The sequence below is a fragment of the Penicillium verhagenii genome (genome assembly GCF_028828195.1).
Source record: "Penicillium verhagenii strain IBT 33310 chromosome Unknown utg000013l_segment0_segment0, whole genome shotgun sequence".
Classification (NCBI taxonomy): domain Eukaryota; kingdom Fungi; phylum Ascomycota; class Eurotiomycetes; order Eurotiales; family Aspergillaceae; genus Penicillium; species Penicillium verhagenii.
The window spans coordinates 1,005,717-1,025,993 of record NW_026643177.1 but is presented as its reverse complement, the minus strand read 5'-3'; the positions used below and the strand labels follow the sequence as shown (position 1 = coordinate 1,025,993).

Sequence of the window (20,277 nt, the reverse complement as noted above, 5' to 3'; positions counted from 1 at the left end):
CTTTGCTTCTTGTGCGGTCCTCAATTCTCGGATCGCGTTTTAGGATGGACGGGGTGACGAGAAGGTAGTACAAGTCGCCGAGGACCGACGTTTCAGGATGCAATCGTGAGAATGCAAGGGTGAAACAAGAATGGTTGACCACGAAGCAAAAGTGTAGATGGATGCCGTAGATAAGGAAAGGGGGGAGGGAGGAGATCTCTGCAGTGGGAGGGGAGGCAGTGCGTACCTTAAGGAATCGAAGGTCCCTGGCAAGTGAATGGAAGGAATGAACGAAGTTATTCCAGCTGGAAGAGTGAGAGGTTAAAGGTAAGGGGGGAGGGGAAATTGGAAGTTTCAGCAGGGAAAGGGGAAACGGTACGGTACTTTACACTAATACAGAGACGCCCGGCTTTTCCACAGATTGACCAGACGGTTACCAGCAATCCGAGGTTCTGATTGGCTATTGGGGCATATAGCCCCACTTTCATCAGCACGAGCCCCATCCAATCACTTCAACGATCAACTTTTCTGCCCCCTATTTATTCATGTTACCTGCTGCCATTCGTCCTGCATCTCCTTTTGGGGCCAGAAATGGAAATTTACGCTGCATGATTATCTTTTCTTCGGAACAAAGAACACATCTTCCCAAAAGGTCTTTCTTTTTCCTTCCTTCTTTTTTTTTAAAATGACATGACGGGGAGAGGGGGGGAAGCACGCCCATTTCCCCAAGCCCAATATCCCTAATGCAGATCCTCTGTGGGGACCCAAACTAATATTGTCCGACAATGACTTAGTGCTAGGTCCGGAGTTTGGATGACACTATGTATGTACAATGATCCGTCAGGGAGTGAGAGGGGGGGCTACTTTTTTTTTCAAGTACTTTACTTTACTGCATGGAGAGATTTGCCGATCTTCTGCACAACTGCTTAGGCAGGGAGAGACCCATACAACCTACACTGGTTTAGCTGCTGACTGACCGTTACGTCTTCCCCCCAGCCTTGTGTTGTCTGTGCCTCAACCTGGAACATTACTGAAAGGAAGATCTCACTGTGACACCAACATGGTTGAGATGGACTGAAGAGACAAGAGAAAAAAAAGCCTAATCTTTTTTATGCATAGGTTGATCATCAGCATCAGCGCCCCATCACTAAAATAGCCACCTGCTTCAGTGTGCTGCGACGTTGAAACCTGAGTGATACATGGGATGCTTGTCCAGGGCACTACTACATACTACGCTACAACTACGGAGTACAGCTCGTCTCCAATGTCGATCTGACCGGGAAGGCCGCACCGCCCCCAACCTTGGAATCTTGGCTTAAAGTATTAAAGTATTCGCTGTACTTCTGTGCAGAGAATCTTATGAATCTTATTATCAGCATTAGTAATAGGCCCCCTGAACCTTGAACCTTGAATGTTGGTAGTATAAACCATGCTAATGCAAAGGGTAAGCCCTAATTCGATGACAACATCAGAAGACAAAAGAAAAAAAAAAGAGAGAAAAAAAAAAGGGATTTTTGTAAAGAAGCGGGTCAGCACGAAAATCAGAGAATCTCCCACATGGCAAAAGAAGGAAAAAAACCGGGCTTAATCCACATGCACATGGAGTGGCCCCTGAGATGGAATTTCTGGAATTTATTTCGCGCCTTGGTTTCGCGCTATTTGTTCCCTGACCCACCAGCTAGTGCTTCTAGCCGTTCTTTTGCCGCGCATACCATCCCTGGTGTATAGAGTTCCTGGAAATTGAGGTCACTTGTACTCCGCTTGAGGAAATCAATTTAAGGAAAAGGCTATAGTCTACTGGAATTAAAGTCTATGTAGAAAGGAGAAACCCTGATTGTTCAGAGAGAAAACACTAGAGGTTGGAATAGAATCGTTCAATGTTGAAGGGGGTCTCCACTTGCAGAACTTTTGCTGCCATACCGTGGCCATACGAGGTAATTGATACCTGAAACCTTGGGAACAATTGCTAACATTCATGACTCTCAGCCTCTAGTATCTACCATCTAAAGACGGATCCAGATACCAGCATGGGAGAAACACCTTTCAAGTTTGGTGTTTACATGTATACGGCGTACATACCCAAAACATGATTGTCCCAGCCAAAGACCAGGTCTTGCTTGCTTCGTATTTTATCCCTAAACTCCTTCAATGTTATCTCCGCGGTTCTCCATGTTCCAACTCTCTTGCTGGCTTGCCATACACACGGATTTGCTACATACAGTGCTTAGTTGCACCGAAGATGCGCTGATCTTATGGGTACACCATACATATCAACTCCAACCCTCCTCTACCAGCGATCATTAGACCTATCATATTCTCCATATTCTCCATACCCGAAAGTTGAAAGCTGAGATCCACCGACATCTAATCCGTAGCCACCGCCACGACGCATTTACCCGCTCAATCCGGAGCGGGCTTTGACCTTGGCCCTGGATAACTCCACAGGCTGCATGAGAATCATACAAAGGCAAGCGTCAACTTCAAGCGCTAAAATACCTAGTAGGTACCGACAACACACTCTGCCTATAATTCACTGTTAAGCACTTGGGATAAAGGGTAGATCTGCTAGTAGTATACTCCGTACTTCCATAATGACCATTGTTGAAACCCTTTTTTTAATCTATTATATTTCTCCGAACTTTCCACGTGGTCGCTTCAACGCTCCAGATTAGGAGCCTGGCGTCTTCTATAGTGGATGTTGAGAATCATTGGGTCCACCATCCACCTAAGTCTGGCAATAGCGTCGAGACTATTTACAGCCGCACCAGGACCACGGCTCCGGATCGGCCGATGGAGGAAGAACAGGTCGACTCCGGGGATTAGTACGTGAATCCCAGATCCCAGATCGGTCAGATGAGTCGTTTTTTCTAGAGAATAAAAAATATAATAAAAATATTTACAATGTTCCATGTTGGTCTTATATTACTCCGTATAGTACTCCGTATGCGGCTCGGGGACGACAAAAATACCGAGTAGAGTACACGGACCTGTAAAGGTTGCAATATGAAGAACTGCAGTGTACAGTTGATGCACGTCACGGGGGTTTGATCCAACATAAAAATGCCAATTGCAATATCAATTGCAATATCAACGGTCAAAGGAAAAAGGAAAAAGGAAAAAAACAAAATAAAACGAATCGAATTCACGGAAGCAAAAAGCAGAATCCATGGAACGAACTCGATCGCAAATCGAAATCGATCTGATTTGATTTTTCGGGTCCCTGGCCAATTTCTCCACTTTAAATGCGACCCCTGCCCAAGTTCAACAGTTCCCGAGTCCCACCATTCCCTATCCCCAAACCAACATGTCGCACGAAATGTCCCACCTCGGCCCTCGGGGTACGTCCAATCCATCCAGTCCAGAATCGCAAACACAGACCCGAACCACCAGCTAACTCAATCCCAAACCCCAGCCTTCAACCACGAACAGAGCAGCGACGCCGAGGCCGAGTACGACCGCCTCCGCGACCTGGCTCGCCAGGAAGCCACCAAGCGTGGCAACTGCTTCCACCAGGTACCTTTCCTCCCTGATTAACACCGCTTTCCATCATACATATTTGCCCGCGACGATGGAGCCAGCCCGACTAACTGGGCTTTGTTCTCGCTCCGCAGTCCCAGGAAGCCTACTCGAGCGGTGATGGCGCCGGCGCCAAGCAGTACTCCGAGGAGGGCAAGGCGCACGGGCGCAAAATGGAGGAATACAACAAGCAAGCTTCCGAGTTCATTTTCCGCGAGAACAATGCCAGTGGGCGCGTAGCCGCCGACACGATCGATCTGCACGGTCAATTTGTTGAGGAGGCGGAGGAGATTCTGGAGGAGCGCATCAAGTATGCGAAGGCGCATGGTCAGACCCATTTGCACGTGTATGTTTGGATCGAATCGCCTTCCCCCCCCTCAAAAAAATATTCAAGCTGACGGACCTTTTCTGCTATCACAGTATCGTCGGCAAGGGCAACCACTCTGCTGGACATATTCAAAAGATCAAGCCGCGCGTCGAGAGGATCTGCGAGGAGTTGGGGCTGCAGCATGCCACTGAGGAGAATTCTGGTCGTATCTATGTGAACTTGACTGGTGGCGAGGCTGTTATGCCTCAGTACCCGCAACACCAGCAACAGCAGTCGCAATACCAACAACCACAACAGCACCAGCAGTACCCTGGACAGCAGCACCAGCAGCAACAGCAACAGCAACAACAGCAGCCCGATGAGCTTGAGCAGGCTGTTAATGCTTTGTTGCCGAAGATTATGCAGAAGCTGGAGAAGGCTTGCTGTGTGGTTATGTAGACATCTGTTCAAATTTTGCTATCTTCAAGCAAATATAGCCTCAGTGCTGGAAGATATGATGATACAATGAGTTTAGATTTCTAATATATTCTACATTCTACGCGAACCATTTCAACATGGATTTGGTTCAAAGTCGAGAAGTCAAAATTTGTCCACATGTTGCCAGAGACAACATTGAACCTTGGAAGACCTCCATTCTCCACAGCAACAACATTTAGCTATGTACACCATCCAACATCAGTCGATTGGAAGATACTGGACATCTCAAGGGAAATTTCAATGTTGGATTCGTTCTATAAGATAGGCTACTCAGATTGATGCTTCCATCTGTCGGCATACATATTACTATGCGAACTGACCAAGGTAGACAGAACGTTAGCAATGCTGGATAAGGTTGAGCCCTTTGTACATGAAAATAGCTTAGTAAGTACGTCTTGGAAGTTCAAGGTAAGGCGCATGAAATGGCATTCTGGTATTATCATGACATCGTAAATCGCCGTTTTCAAAAGATCCAGATTGCCACCAAGGGGAAAGAGTATGTATCCACATAGCAAAAAGAAAAGAAAACAAAAACAGCGAGAAAAAATAATAAAAAAGCACACTCACCATCAAGTATAAAAGGTCCACTCAAGACACTGTACTCTCCAGAGTTGTATTCACAATCTTATTCAAAACGGCGCGCACCAAAGTTCCATCCCCAGCACCATTGATACATGGAGTAGCATCAATCGCATCAATCAACAACAACGCCTGATCCCGGTATCCCTGAACAACCGTCCGACAATGTTCAAAGCTCCCCGTACTCTGCATATACTGCACGGCATAGCGCTTCACCTCTTCGTCAGTGGTCTTCTGCTTCAGAATACTAATAAGCTGGTGACTCCCTGGATTCGAGCGAATACTGTGAATGATCGGGAAGGAAAATTTGCCCTCGGTCAAATCTTCGCACATGCCCTTATTCTGCGTATACGTGGTGTTGGAGAGATTCAAATAATCATCACAGATCTGAAAGATCAGGCCCAAGACATTCACAAGGCTGACACAGTCCTTACCCGTCGCGCTCTCCGCTTGCATCAACTTCACCGCAAGCCGAAACAGTCCACCCGTCTTATTGCCCACCATCTCGAGGTATTCGTCCTCCGTCGGGCAGTTGAGCGTGTCGCGCCAGAAGAGGTCCATGCCCTGGCCGCGGTGGAGGTTCAGGAGCTCGGCTACGAAGATATTGATGGCGGTTGGATTGTTGAGTTTTTGGACCTCCTGGAGCGCGAGGAAGTAGACATAGTTTGCGCTGTTGATTGTCTGGGCCGTGCCGAAGATGTTGTGGGCGACGGGGATGCCGCGGCGGAGGACGGAATTGTCTTCGACGTCATCGATTCTGAAGTTAAAAATGCCAGGGTCAGTCATATGTTGGAGGTGAGTTGACAGGGTGGATTGGGATTGGGGTTTTGGGGGCCAAACTGACAGCAATGAGGCCGTGTGCAGCATAGCTACGACGCGGGTGATGATGGCCAAGCTGTCCGGTGGGACTTGGAGGTAGGAGTTGAAGGCCTCGATCATTGAGCGGCGGATATCCTTTCCTGGGTGGGCCTGGAGATAATCGTAGGGGCCCATGAGGATTTCCTCATTCTTGGGAGACCAAGTGCCATCTTTGTATTTGGTGCCATCGACACTGGACTTGTTGCGACGGTGCTTGGACTTGGGCGGGGGGCTTGCGGGGCCATTTGTAGCATTTGCAGAGCTAGTCCGCGGTGGAATGGAGGTTGGCGCTTCGAAGTTCATGTTGTTGAGAGGTGATATCGAGGAAAGGAGGACCTTTCGGGGCTATCGCTGACGTAGTGAGGGGGAGGGGGTTAACGACGGCGGGGTTAAGAGTAAGATTTAGAAAAGAAGCAGATTGCGACTAAGGACCTGGGGGAAATTAGTGAGATTTAGTGAAAAGAAGTAGCCTGCGGTAGGCATCGACAAAAATACATGAATTCCATGCTGCCGCCGTGAGTCCTTTTTATGGTCAGAGAGGTTCTTTGAGAGATAGAGCTTCTTTGATTTTCGAAGTTATTCCCGCTCGATACCACATGTGCAATTACGCGCCCGGAACGGGGGTCGGGGAGTACATCGAGCTAAGCCTGATCGGGAAAGAGAACCATGGGTTGCTTATCACGGGGCATCACGGGAACAAAGAGACATGTCACATCTGTCAGCGATTGTCACGGGCGCTTTACCAGTCACCTTGCAGCAATTGTCCGTAAGTGGGGGAGAACAATAGTTAAGCGAAAATGCCCTGGCGTCAAACAATACTAAAGCCCTAGATTATGGTTAATATTGTTATTGCAAGGGATCCAAGGGACTCCAAGGGCAAACCCCTGCTATGGCAACCATTTCATTCTTTGATCTGGTTTTTCTTCTTCTTTTATATATGCACAGGTGTACGTATGATATCAGAGCCTCAGAGATAAACGGGTCTAGAGCACAAGAACATAGAAAGTAGAAAGTAGAAAGTAGACTAAGGCTGGTTAGGCCAAGTAAAAGAACAAGAATAGATGAACCCCAGATCGGAAACCGGTTTTTTGGTATTAGCATCTCATGTCATAAGAAAATAACCTTCAAAGTTGTTGGTGAGGAAGATCCAAAAACCAATATATAGTGGGGTCGTCCGGGGCAACCAACCCTTTATTTACCTTTTTGGCAGTTGGGCCCAAAACTGACCTCATCGGCATACACGGACCACTTTGTGCAAATCCGATTTTCTAGATGCTTTTTTTCCTCAGCTGAGCTGGTTTTGTTTATGTAGAGCTGAGCCTCTTTTTGTTCACCGTCTTGTGCTCATTTTTTTTTTCTTCTTTTCTTCATTCATCAATTTTTACCATTTTCCCCCCATGGAGAATCTACTGGCTCATTCATTCGATTATCTTTGCTCATACGAGCCTAGCAAAGTCCGAAAGGGCTTGCGCCAGGTTGAAGGCCTACTGGCCCAAATCTGCCTCTCCAAGCCGAAATCCACATCCGATCGGAGAAGATCCTACTTGACCACGGAATCACAACCGGTACCCAAGGCCCTCTCCGAACTACGTGACGACCCGGCTTTCCGAGAATTTTACAAAATTCAAGATGGTTTCCAATGGAATGGTGCGTTTGCTAGTTTTCGTTTTCCTGCACGTTCCAAACCTCATGTGCGATCAATCATATGATGGGCACTCTCCCCCAGAAAAAGCCAATATCAACAACGTGGTCCACCCACAATATCATCCACACAAAACTAACAAAATGTCCCCCGTTGTGATATATAGTCGCAATGCGCTTGGTCTCTTGCCTCGAACACCTTCTCGGCCGCGGTAGCAACGGCACAAACGACATGCTCATCGTCTGCACCTTAGACCTCATTCAAGGCGCACTTCTCCTCCACCCACCCTCCCGCACACTCTTCGCCCGCGAGATATACATGAACCTCCTCCTCGACCTCCTCGATCCCATCAATTGTCCCGCCATTCAATCTGCAACACTGCTCACACTCGTCACAGCCTTGCTTGATTGTCCGACCAACACACGCACATTTGAGGACCTAGACGGTCTGCTGACCGTGACGTCTCTGTTCAAGCAGCGTGCCACCTCGCGCGAGGTCAAGCTCAAGCTGGTCGAGTTCTTGTATTTCTACCTCATGCCCGAGACCCCAATTCTGAGTCCAGCCATGGGCGGTCGTTCTAGTCCACCGGGTCTGCAGCGCAGCCCGAGCAAAATTTCCTCGCGGCCCATGTCACAAAGCTCACCTACCTCTCCGGGCAGAGCGGGTAAAATGATCAGGGATACCAGGACCACCGATGAAAAACAGGCGATGCTGGGTCGATACTTGAATAATGTTGAGGACCTGGTTGAGGACTTGAAGGAGACGGCGCCCTTTGGAGCGACGGTCTACTGATGAATGACCACTCACGGTGGTTTAACGCCCGCCATGTGGTACATTATGGCTGCATTGATACGGTTTCGGTTTTTATGTTTCTTTTCCTACCTTACTCTTTCTTCCTCTCTCTCTTCGACCTTTTTTCTTCTTCTCTTCTTCTCTTCTTCTCTTCTTTTCTTCTTTTCTTCTTCAGCCCGCTTTTTTTCTTCTCTTCTTCAGCCTGCTTTCATGTTTGATTCTTCACGAGCCTTTTACGTCCCGTCCGGTACGGCGTGGTTATGTGGATAAGACTTGACGTTATTCTCCCGAACCCTGGAAAATTGATTTAACTCGACAGATGTTGCCCCACAGATGTTTACTCTGATTCTTTGCCTTTGACACCTTTTTTGCTCTTCCTCTCATCTTGTTTTTTTCATCCTCCAATTCTGGAATTGTGTCGACCTCCCTCTGGACCTTTTTGTGTCTCCGTTTTCCTTATCTGTCTCTGATGGCGGAACGATCGTGTACGAATTTTTTTTGTGACAATTTACTTAGGTAGAACTTCACCAAATATCATGAATGAATAATCAACAGAATCTCTTTTCCAATATCCCTTGCACTCTTATGCCAATTTTTTTCAGATGCCACCCCGCATTCCAATTTTTGAAACGTGCGGCTAAGGAATTCAGGGTCCAAGGCCCCGTTTTAGCCCCTGGGCAGTGCTCCGCTTTCTCAAGCGCAGCAAAGATGGAACATTCAAGTTGGAGCCAAACTTGGAAGGTTGGATGTTCCAGGCCAGAATTCACAAACAACAGCCCAAGCTAAAACATTTTAAGTGACTGTCACCGGCTCAAAACTCAAGAAATTATATCTGCCATAGTAGCAACTTATTGTGCGAGATCCCAGGGCAACCGTTCCTTATTATTATACTATTACCTCGAAAGTCAACAACAAGTCTTAGTATGTCTTCAAATATACACAGATTAAACATTCCATGTATCACCAACTATCTCATCCAGATACTAGGGTAATACGGAATCGTTCATAAAGGATAATGCCCGAAGATGCTCATAGTCGGCATAGGTGGAATGAATATTTAATATACATAGCGGTATAGCTCATACTTCCCTGAAAAGGACTAGATTGAACTTCTGCCTTGCCAGTGGTGATTGGGAGCACTTGAGAAAAGCCGGCACAATATTGTGCAAGCACGAGACGAACTGGTGACACGATTCCTGGGAGAGGTTTTGCAGTGGCTCGAAGAACTGAGCCACCACGAGTTTCTGTGTTTTTATCCCTATCTCCAATGGGCTTTGAAATTGAACGATGGGATGGGGTCTTGTTTCCCGTCAACTGGTGGTCTGCGCCGCTCCGCTAAGCAACCTTGGAAACATTCAATGTTTGAAGAGGCCAGTACAACCTGGGAACCTTGGAAGTATAAACTACCTAGTAGGGTCAAAACTTGAACATCAATTGATTGATTGAAAGTCATTTCGTTCAAATTTCTCAAATATTGCGACTGATTATCCAGTCACCTCCGATGCTTGGTGACTCACAATGTGTCAATGTCGGGATTTGATGAGGGCCGAGGTGCGGGGTGGAGCTTCTCAGTATACATAACTAGTATATATATCCCCGTTGTCCCATTGAATTTCCAGAACCTGGGAACATTTGGATTTGATAAGAATCGGTCCAATTGTGAATTTTCCAAGCCGTGCGGCAATATTCTTGGACAAAAGATACTCGATAGGCTTGGAACAGACATAAAATGTCAAAGACGATCCAAGAAATGTTAGCTACAAAGCTCGGCTGCCTGGGTGGGGATCGTGGGGATGATCAAACTGTGGAGTATATTGGCACAGTAGAAGCATACGATAAATGGGCAGAGGTAGGTCCAGATCTCTTCACTCCCCAGCAATTGGAGCTTGGACAGTTTAGACATGGATATTTCAACTTTGGAAACAGAGTGAATCTAATGCATTGTAATAAATAGGTCTACGATACAGACGGCAACTTTCTACAACAACTCGACACCATTGAGATGCGCGCACTTCTCCCCCGGTTCCTGGAACGCGTCAACATAGAGTTCCAAACACAGCGGATCATAACAGATCAACAACTGAAGGTAGTAGATCTGGGTTGTGGAACAGGCAGAAATACCATTCAGCTATTGCGCGCTCTATCCATGCGGCGGGATCCAGCCTTTGCATCGCAGGTTGAAGTTGTGGGCGTTGATGCTTCGCCGGGCATGTTAGATGTTGCGAGAACGGCCATTCAATCAGCCGCCATTGAGAATGACGATGTGAATGTTTCGCTTGATGTTTTTGATCTCTTGAGCTCGGGTTCAGATCAGGCGGCGCCGCCCTCTTTACAAGGATCTGGCGCATTGGGAGTGATTTCTACACTTGTGTTGGAACATATCCCGCTGAAGGAATTCTTTGGGAAGGCGTCGGGGATTATGAGATCTGGCGCGTATTTCCTCGTGACAAATATGCATGCGGATATGGGAGCGATCAGTCAGGCTGGGTTTACGGATCCGCAGACTGGGGTTAAGATTCGGCCGACGAGCTATTGTCACTCTATCATTGAGGTGCTAGCGGCAGCAAAAACAGCGGGATTCCAAGTGATAAGCTTGGTTGAGGAAAGCGAAGAAAGCGGGGTTTTGGAGAGAGCGGTAGATGAGCAGCTGGCAGAGGTGTTGGGTGCGCGGGCGAAGAAGTGGGTTGGGATCAATGTATGGTTCGGAGTATGCTTTAAGAAGTTGTAGTACGGCGCAAGATAGCAGAAACAAGGAGAAAGAAACCAAAAGTACTGGATGTCGATAATCTGAGGGGATATGATTTCAGACCTTTCTTTGGGTCGTTAGATTCTGGGTAGTAAATAATAAAACAAGTCTAGAAGAAGCCTAGAAGTCTGTCACGGTGTTGTACAAGATTGGCGTGCTCTCGGAGCGATGGTGCCAAATGGTTTCGCTTCCATCCCATTCCCTCGTCCAAGATCAGATGTGTGTAGGCGAATACGCTGGCATCGAAGAGACCTGGGTTCGGTCGGCCGAAAAAGTGATCATCGTCGCCGAGCAAGGCAGATAGTGCCTGGAATGCGTTAGCCGCGTCTGCTTCCAACTCTGCGACGTCAACATATGAGGATGACTTGAGGAGCTCATCGCGGGCGGCTGTTTGGAGCTGGAGTCCTAGGGCGCTGCGGACAAGTGTGTTTCTGCTTGCGGGGACGACGTAGAGCCGGCGGGCCACGGCATTAAAGTTATCACTATCAAGGTACAGCATATACAACTGTTGTGTGTTCGACGTCAGCAGTGACACTAATTATAGCAATGACCACCAAGGATAGTCGAGGTACCTACCCAGGCATTGCGTATCCGGTGATCCAGGAGAGAGGCGTAGACTTCGAAGCGGAGGTTTAATTGCTGCTCCTCCTCGCAGTGGACCTGTTCGATCGCCCATTTTTGGAGTTTGTGTGATGGAATCGCATCTGGGGCATTGGTAGGGAGAGCTGGAAGAAGGAAAGGCAAGGCGCCTGTCGGTGATGCATGGTTGTTCGATGGAGTAATCTCAAAGTCCACACCGAGGAATTTCAAGTAGGCCTAGAAGATGATTTGGGGATAAGTACAGCTCTAAGGACTTGTGCGGGAAGGTTGAAACAAACCTGCCATTTAAGACATTGGGGGTTGAACGAGGGTCGACCATGACGCGCATTAGCTGGCTCACTGAAAACGAATAGCTGGTTATCGTGCCGCCGGGATGGAGACCTTTGCGGAATCTCATTTGCAGGGTAAGTTGCTAAAGGAAACTTGTCGAAGAGATGCTTGATAGGAGGAGGGATGGTGAAAAAGGAACGCGCATTATGTTCAGGCAGTACGCCTTCAGTAGCCATCGCAGGCATGGTGTGAAGTGGTGGTGTTAATTAAGCTTGAAAGCCAATCATAATATGGTACTAGCCAAGTTCCCGCTACGAAAGTAACTTACCAGTTGTTATGTAGTGTAGTGCCCCTACCATCTTATGTAATACGTTACAGTAAAGGAAGCGGTGGCAGCTGGCAGCCGAGAAGCGGCGCTCATGTCAATAAGTACATAGGGTTCTCAGCACCTTAGAAAGAACACACACTTCTTGTCTGACCCATACGGGTGTTCTACATGACTTAGTATCTGGTTACGCTGCGCTTTGGTGGTGTTTGAATAGCGAGATCGAACCGCACATCGTGCCGATGTCACATGTGCTTGCCAATGAGCGTTCCCCTCTTCAGTAGTTACTATCTCACACGTGACTTATTGTTAGAATTCAGGGGGTGGTGAGCAGCGCGGTCGGGGATTCGGGCGCACGTATGAAACGCCTAAGATACTAGTAGCCAGATCAAGTCACGTGCGAGTCATAAACCTAATTATTAGCAGTCCCAGATTGGGAATATTTTGCCTTCTTCAGGAAAGGCGGTGAAAGGGGCGGTGAAGAAGGCGGTCAGGGGTGTTTTGATAAAAAAGAGAATATTTTGCCTCCATCTGGAAAGGCGGTGAAGGGGGCGGTGAGAAAGGCGGTCAGGGATGCAATCAATTGATGAAAAAGAGAATATTTTGCCTCCATTGGGAAAGGCGGTGAATGGGGCGGTGAAGAAGGCGGTCAGAGGTGTTTCAGTGAAAGGAAACCCGAAATGATGTATAACCCGTTACCCAAATGAGCACTTGAGTAGTAAATTCAGCCTCTGTCTTGTCTCAAGTTCTTTTCATCGGATATACTTATATACCCCAGCCTCATCTCGATTCAAGTTTTTGACTCGTACTCGAATTTTCCCGATTGCCCACAAGAAATACAAACATTGAAAGTCTGTATCATCCTTCCGCGGTGGCCGATCCGTTCCGCTATCGGGTTCAAGACTCAAAAGATCTGCCCTCACAGAACCCCGCTTCGAATCTCATATAAATTTGAAGCCGATTTTCGAAGACAACTCCCGGCAAAGTTTAATTCCAAGGCTACAATCATCTTTGTGCATTAAGGTCGGGGCCGGATCCCTTGCCAATATGCCTCATGATGAGGAGGGCGGAAAATGGGCCTGGTAAGCATGGGATGCTTTTGGAAAGTACAATTTATACTCGCTAATAATAAGACAATTATAGCGAATCCTGCGTTCGCGGACATCGGTCCACCAAATGTGAGCATTGGGACCGTATCATGGTCAAGATTCACAAGGCTGGCAGGCCCTTGACTAAATGTCCCCACGATGAGACCGTCTGTGACGGAAATTGCACCAAGACAACCCGTGCATTTGTGGTCAAAATCATGAAGGGTAAGTCAAATTGCTTCCGTTCATATAGAATCACCGCATTGACTCGGTCTCTAGGAAGCGACTGTCTGTGTCGGCCAGTCCGTTCGGCACCTGAAACTGGCACTCCCACCCCCGCACCATCAGACCAGATGGCATTCCCTGCGTCCGGTAACATGCCAAAGCCTGATCGGCGGAAGAGCGTTACCCAAAAAATGTCCGAGAATCATACGGAAGCAGTGAGAAGCACACCGGAGCATTTCAAGGTGGAAAACGGGACTTCCAACAACCTGAACGGTGTGGCGCAGTACGATCAGCCCCAAGATCGTTATTCTCAATACCGGAACCACCCATTCTCGACCAACCCTTCGCTGGCAGGAACGCCTTCATCCGGATCCAGTCAGCCCACAATCGATTCACAGCCAGGAAGAAGCTGCTGTTCATCCAGGCCTTCGCACCAACCCGCGGCATCGAACGATGCCCATGCACGCCAGTCTCATACTGCCACGTGGAATGATTCCGGTATGCACGACATGCAATACATGCTGCCAACCCGGGCAGAAGCAGACTGGTACCCTCAAGACGCTGCTCCACCACGACCCTTCTATGGAAGGTACCTTTCTTCACCACCTCAACCCCAGCAGCTTTCTGCAATCCTTCACGCTCCTCACTTCCACATACAAAACATGCATATGCCTCAATACTTCAGTGGATATGTTTCCATGGGCCCCCCTGCCTCTTATCCTTCTCAACCTACCCTGGCAAGCACACCGGATGAAGGAATGCGCCTCGATTGTAACTGCGGCCCTGGCTGCCAGTGTGTTGGCTGTTCGTCCCATCCATTCAATTCTTCGACCAGGCAAGTCGTTCAGGAAATGGGGATTCTCCTAGCTCGCGACGGCGTTGGACAGTCGCCTGTGCCACATGTCGCACCGCCGCAGCACCACGCTTTCCAGAGCACCGATACCCCGTCGCCCATGGGTGCTATGCAGGGGAATCAAAACCTCTTTGATTTACCATCGCCACCTTCCATGCAAGCTGCTGGACAGCGAGGAAGTCAGCGACGAATCAACGAAGGGGGATTGATTCAGCCTGACTATGCCACCCTGGAGTACGCGGTAAATGTACCAGCTTGCTCTAACACCACTGGCATCTGCCGGTGTGGAGATGGCTGCGAATGTTTTGGTTGCCTCACTCACGGAGGCCACAATGGCATCGACCCCAGCATGCCAGACCCCCAACTCCAAGACGCTCAAGCGCAGGAGCTTTTCAACGAGCTTTCGATTAGTACCATCGGCAGCAGTCAACCGTGGAACTTTGAAATTGATTTTCAATCAAATTTCGAGATGGGCGAGCCGGGCTCCCAAGTTCCAACGGATATGTGAACGATGGTATTGACCGGAGTGGTCTGAAGATCTACCAGGGGTCTCATATCGTGGGATGTGGTGTTTTTGTTTTTGTTTTTCGTGTTTTGATTTGTGTTTTGTATGACTTATGATAAACAACATTGATACCCCGAATTTTTAGAAGGAATGAATGAAGAGGAAGGAGAAGGGGAGGAGAAGATGGCTATAATTATTAATTCATAGCATGTTTTATTTATCACATTACCAATCTTCTTTTACCGATCAGTCATCAGTAAACTCTCACCTACGGGGAAGCCGCGTACTGCACATATTCCAAGGCTGCAAGTATTATGTGATACTCGCAGAACATTCCAATTGATTAGACACATAAAAATCCATGACAGTTGAAGAATACAAACCGCCGCAGTTTTTCGTGACTCCAGTCATTGCAACGTGTGTTTGAAATCTACCCAGGCAATGTTATTTGGCAAGGTACAACCCTGGCATACTCTCACTTGCGCGCGAAAAACAAAAGAGACAGGCCTCTCACTATAGTCAATCGCAGTGATGTCTAGGTGAGTGTCTAGAAAGTGCTAGGCGAGCAAGGGTAAGGTCATTATTGCCAAGGTCGTCATCTCCCTCCACTTTGGGTTCCATAGATTGAAAGTTCCCAAAGTTTGTGAAACACAACCCCGAATGGGTGGTAATTTAGGTGGCATTAGGAATTCAGAACAATCATATGCATTCGGGGATATCATAAAGTCTGAGTAGAAAAAGTATTGTACAGAAGAGAATATGAAAACCCTCCTTCAGTAAGAAAATCGATACACCAAATAATGCTCCACAAAAGAAACCAAAAATACAATCAAGCCTTATTCCACTTGCCAAATCTGACATAGTCCTCATGAAGGGACTTGAAGATAGCTCTTCCAGAGACATCAAGTCCGGCATTGAGCGCACGCAGCGACTCCTTCGACATCACATCAAGCGCAGCATACAAGCCTGGCATCAATGCACTCTTCACTTCGGGCAGAAGAGATCCACGCAGCGAGCACTGCGCATACTCCATAATGACATACTGCAAGTGCTGACCGGCAATGCGCTTCGCCTTCTTAGTCTCATCGACGAGGGCATCACGCGAGCCACCGGACTGGGACCGGAGCACGGCGGACACTGTGGGGTCGCTGAGGGTCGTAAGAAGACGGGTGTAGGAGGATGTGTGCGACGCTTGGAGCGGAGCGAGCCAGAAAGGCTGAGAGAGGGAATTCTGGGGGCGGGGAGAGCGGGTGCGCTTGCGGGAGCGTGCGAATAGGCAGGCCATCAGACGCTGCATGGCAGGGACAACCAAATGGAAGCGGCCACCGACCTTGAGACGCTGCAGACCCAGGACAATGCCCATGAGGCGACAGAGGCGAGTAAAGATGGTGGGAGCGTACTCTGGTGAGATATGCGGACCGACCTTGGAGGCGGAAGCGGCGATGGCCGCCAGAATGGCGTCAATGTTGCACTGAGCGAGGGCACGGGTTTGCATGCGGAGGAGAAGGGCCAGACTCTCCACTGCGAAGGAGAATTGTTCAATTGAGGTGCTGCGGGTCATGGCATTTGCCAGAGCTGTGCAAACGAGAGACAGTTCACGTGCGACATCACTATCCTTCTCTTCGACTGCCGGCAGTGAGATGATGGCGAGGTAAATCACCAGAATGCGTTGGCTAGCGTTGTGACCAGTCAATCCGAGCTCGCGAATTTCACGAATTGATTTCGTGACTTGTTCAGTGGTCATGGAACGGAATCGTTCGGTGGTAGCCCGGATAAAAAGCTGCTGGTCTTCAGCATAGAGCGACTGGAGAGTTATCGTCTCAGCGCACTGCAGGACTGGCTCAGTGATACTTCTCTCAGGCCCCTTGGTAGCAAGAAGACGGCGGCGGATCAACCGGGATGGTTCTGAGTCGACTGACATCTCCATATAATGTTCGATCTTGGTCAAGAACTTCTCCACTTCGATGTGATTTGTTGCAAGGTCCTCAAAGTCTTCGAGAGCATCAATTGTCTTGATGAGAGTGATGGTTTCTTCCAGCTTTTGCTTCCTGCATTGATCTTTGACAGATTTCATATCAGCCAGCACTAATTCGAAGACACGTTGGCGACAAGAAACCAGCTCGTCTTCAGAGATAGCCTTTTGCAACTTCGCACGATGCACCCAGAGTTCTGACAATGTCAGGCGCAAAAGGAAACAGGACACAGAGTCACGGTTGATCTGTCGCATTTTAGACGCTTGTTTAGAGACTTTGGCAAACAACTTCTTGAAAGTGACAGTCTGATCATCCTTTGCGAAAAGCAGCAACTTGGCAAGAATTGCACGGTATAGGCTTCGGAATGACTTCATAATCTGAAGATCGAGCTCGGTGCCTGCAAGGGAGATGGCTCGGGCGGCTGTCCAAATGGGCTCCCATTCGCTAACGACGTTGGCATCGCACTTTGGCATGGCGGCCAGCTTCGCCATCATAGTCAAAATTCCAAGAGTGACTTCGGGGATGCTGTTCTGTTGAACCAGAACATCGTGCAGCTTGTCCAGAAGGGCAGTTCTCAAACCGCGAGTAATCAACGCAGTTGGAATCCTTTGCAAACTTTCCACATAGATGCGACGATCAGCAGAGTCTTGCTCGATGCGTTTGTTAAGCAGAAGGACCAGATCAGGCACAAGACATGGTACGCTGAGCAGATACTCGTGACACACGATGCTCGACCATGCCTGTAGGAACCGAGCATTATCAGCCACGGCCTCTAGAGGTAAAGACGTCGAATGGTATTGGGCGGCAGCCAGGCTTAGAAGCTGGTCGAAAAGAGGTGACCGGTGTTCCACTGTGATGCGCTCCCATACTTCTGGGGCCCGAATAAGTACAAAGACATAGGCCAAAGCCAGGGTTGTCGCAGAGTCGAGAGTGTTTATGTGGCCATTCCAGGGTGCCTCCATCGATTTCTGAGCATCTTCACGCGACACAGAGGCGATGAGGCTGGTAATGTCCTTAGAGATAGCGTTAAAGGCACCAAGCTGCTCCTCATTGAGCTTTCCTTTGGCGGAAACTAAGGCAAATCTGCAGGCTTCCCATGACTCTAGCGGGGCAAGAGGGGCCTTGGCCAAGTTCTTATGGTTGCGATGCACAGTCTTCGAAGCAGCAACGATCAGAGATTGAGCCGCTTGACCCAGTGCATTGTCGGGTGACTGGATATTGTTTTGCAAGATATTGCGCACGAACCGCCATAAACGCCAACGCCAGTGTAGGGTTTGCTTTGAAGAAAGAGTTAAGGTTAATGTCTCTAAGATAGAGGCCATTATTTTCTCCGAGTCGGCAAATTCAAGTGCTTTCCCGCGGGAGCTGGCCTCCATCACGACAATCTTTGCATATGATTGAGGAGTATCAGAAAGTTTACCATCTTCAGCCCTTGTTTCCTCCACAGCAGTCTGCATATGGGTTGCCAGGGTTGAGCCAGTCAGACTTGTTCGGATCACTTCACTGAACGCATTGCATAGGTCATCGTCTTCCCAGACAGAAAACATGGGTAGAGTCTTGTCTTGAGATCGGGCTTCCTCGATAATGACTAGCTGATTATGCCACACCTCCAAGAACGATGACAAATCTCTTGCCGCTGCGAAACCACGCAACAAAGGAAGCGCAATCTCATTCTTGATAATATCATAGTTTTCAGACCCGCTGGTGGCCCCGCTACGCCATTCGAGAAGGATCTTGCTGAGCAAAGCGTCGAGAAACTTGCGAGTATCGCGCAATCCGGAGTTGGGTAGGAAGACATCAACCCCAAGGCTGATCACCAAAGAAGTGACAGTCCACTGGACTTTCTCTAGTCCTTCCTCTAATAGACCAGTGTAGCCCGCGTGAGTGAGGACAGTGTGAAGAGACAGGCCAACATTTCGCTCAAGAGCCACCCTGAGGAGCTGCTCCAGTACGGAGACAAATCGAGAAGAAAAGTTTTCGGGATCATCCTCCTGGGAGGAAGAGTATGCCAGCTCTGCTATGGCCACAAACAAAGTTTCAAGCCACGGAGCTTCATGGGTTTGGCGTCTGAAATCATCCCTTGGAACCGCTCGCACAGCATTATCGAACAGCTCAGGAAGAAGCTCAATTGACTGCCAAAGAGCGTGGAAAGATCCATCTTTCAATTTCTCGGCCGTATCTTGAACACTGGATTGCTCGCGGATAATGGGTCTGAGCGCGGCAGTCACTGGCTGAACGGCACTCCAGTCGGGTTCATCCTTCGAGTAATCGATGCCAGACCCACCTCGTTCAAAGAATGCTGCTCGTACTGGGAGAAGCACATGAAGGGCAATGATTCTTTCAACCGCATGCAGTAAGTATGCTCTCTCATCGGTATCGAGCTTTACGTTCCGCAGGCAGAGTTGAAGCCTGAGAGCGTGGGAAAAGCTGTGTTTCGCAAAGCAATCGTTGCTGATTTTATTATCCGTATCGTCCTGGCGAAGAGACCTCGATTCCCAAAGCTCGAGAATTGCCGGGAAAACGTAAAGCAAGTGTTGAAGATCGGTCGTTTTACCCGCGCGAGTGAATTGGGCGATAGCTACAGCAGCCAGCTGGAACGCTCTACCCAGCAACAACGAAATAATGTCCGGATCGCCTCGCAAAGCGAGTTTGAGGTGGGAGTTGGCAATCTCATCCGTACTGATCGTTCGTTGGGCGAGAGTCACGACTCCATGCAGACAGTCCAGCGCGCGAATGAATGTGAGGAAGCATGAGGCGGAGTTCTGCGGCGGGCTGTCGATATCCATAGCATCTGGATCGTTCTCTGCACTGTCTCTCTTCCGTTTCATACCCTGAGTTCCATGCTGCTCGTCTGTAGAGGGAGAGCCAGACAGAGTATGGCTAGAGTCAGAATCCAAATTCCCCACTGTCGCATAGATGTCGGCCTCCAGGTCCGCAATCGTCTCGCAAATGATTGATAAAAATTTCTGGTCCTTCATGATGGTCGCCATATTTTTCGGTGAAATTTGGTCGATCAGCTGTCGCAGTAGCAGGAATGATGCAGGATCCACGCGGTAGTTCTTCCCCGTTCTCAGTCTCTTCAGCAACCATCGTAGAACCCACTCCTCCTTTGGAGTAGGCTTAATTTCAATTTTGCCATCTCGGTGTGTCTCTGGATGACTTTCACACAACGAAAGGTCTAATCCTAGAATCTGTGCCGCTTCGTGTAGTTGGGTACTCGGAGAAGCGCTACCTTTTTCGAGACGGAGGAGCGCCTCTTGCGACGATCGCGGGCGCTGATGCATCTTTTATTAGCTATCAATGAACTGATAATACATATCTTGAGAAGGAAGAGCTTACCTCCACGAGTGAAGGCATCGTGAAACCGAACCGGTGGTCGACTGGAGGGGTTGGTATACTCAGGAAATAAAAAAGATTATCCAAACGGAAAAAAAACCGCGGCGAAATTCCCCACCGCCTTCGACCCGATCTTCCTCGTGAACTCCCGACTCCTTGCACTCTCCTCTTACGACCCCATCTAC

At 48.6% G+C, this 20,277-nt stretch overlaps 7 protein-coding genes across 7 annotated transcripts; 4 read left to right on the top strand and 3 right to left on the bottom strand.

Annotated features, from left to right (window-relative positions):
- Positions 1-3,283: 3,283 nt before the first annotated feature.
- Positions 3,284-4,261, top strand: N7466_011632 (Smr domain-containing protein; the record flags this gene model as incomplete). Its single annotated transcript, XM_057171021.1, has 4 exons — positions 3,284-3,317; positions 3,392-3,492; positions 3,591-3,841; positions 3,916-4,261. The coding sequence occupies 4 exons, from the start codon at positions 3,284-3,286 to the stop codon at positions 4,259-4,261; spliced, it is 732 nt and encodes a 243-aa protein (XP_057015742.1).
- Positions 4,262-4,888: 627 nt separating this feature from the next.
- N7466_011631 (FPP/GGPP synthase family protein) lies at positions 4,889-6,040 on the bottom strand (the record flags this gene model as incomplete). Its single annotated transcript, XM_057171020.1, has 1 exon — positions 4,889-6,040. One exon carries the CDS (start codon positions 6,038-6,040, stop codon positions 4,889-4,891), a length of 1,152 nt encoding a protein of 383 aa, XP_057015741.1.
- Positions 6,041-7,134: 1,094 nt separating this feature from the next.
- On the top strand, positions 7,135-8,171 carry N7466_011630 (cell division control protein 14; the record flags this gene model as incomplete). The annotated part of the gene is made up of 2 exons (XM_057171019.1): positions 7,135-7,384; positions 7,546-8,171. The coding sequence occupies 2 exons, from the start codon at positions 7,135-7,137 to the stop codon at positions 8,169-8,171; spliced, it is 876 nt and encodes a 291-aa protein (XP_057015740.1).
- Positions 8,172-9,900: 1,729 nt separating this feature from the next.
- N7466_011629 (class I SAM-dependent DNA methyltransferase) lies at positions 9,901-10,899 on the top strand (the record flags this gene model as incomplete). The annotated part of the gene is made up of 2 exons (XM_057171018.1): positions 9,901-10,020; positions 10,126-10,899. The coding sequence occupies 2 exons, from the start codon at positions 9,901-9,903 to the stop codon at positions 10,897-10,899; spliced, it is 894 nt and encodes a 297-aa protein (XP_057015739.1).
- A 127-nt stretch (positions 10,900-11,026) lies between these two features.
- Positions 11,027-12,032, bottom strand: N7466_011628 (putative mitochondrial outer membrane protein (Sam35); the record flags this gene model as incomplete). Its single annotated transcript, XM_057171017.1, has 3 exons — positions 11,027-11,422; positions 11,494-11,733; positions 11,796-12,032. The coding sequence occupies 3 exons, from the start codon at positions 12,030-12,032 to the stop codon at positions 11,027-11,029; spliced, it is 873 nt and encodes a 290-aa protein (XP_057015738.1).
- A 1,127-nt stretch (positions 12,033-13,159) lies between these two features.
- N7466_011627 (copper fist DNA-binding domain-containing protein) lies at positions 13,160-14,786 on the top strand (the record flags this gene model as incomplete). The annotated part of the gene is made up of 3 exons (XM_057171016.1): positions 13,160-13,194; positions 13,256-13,425; positions 13,480-14,786. The coding sequence occupies 3 exons, from the start codon at positions 13,160-13,162 to the stop codon at positions 14,784-14,786; spliced, it is 1,512 nt and encodes a 503-aa protein (XP_057015737.1).
- An 826-nt stretch (positions 14,787-15,612) lies between these two features.
- Positions 15,613-20,113, bottom strand: N7466_011626 (ribosome biogenesis protein URB2; the record flags this gene model as incomplete). The annotated part of the gene is made up of 2 exons (XM_057171015.1): positions 15,613-20,040; positions 20,096-20,113. 2 exons carry the CDS (start codon positions 20,111-20,113, stop codon positions 15,613-15,615), a joined length of 4,446 nt encoding a protein of 1,481 aa, XP_057015736.1.
- Between the last annotated feature and the right edge of the window lie 164 nt (positions 20,114-20,277).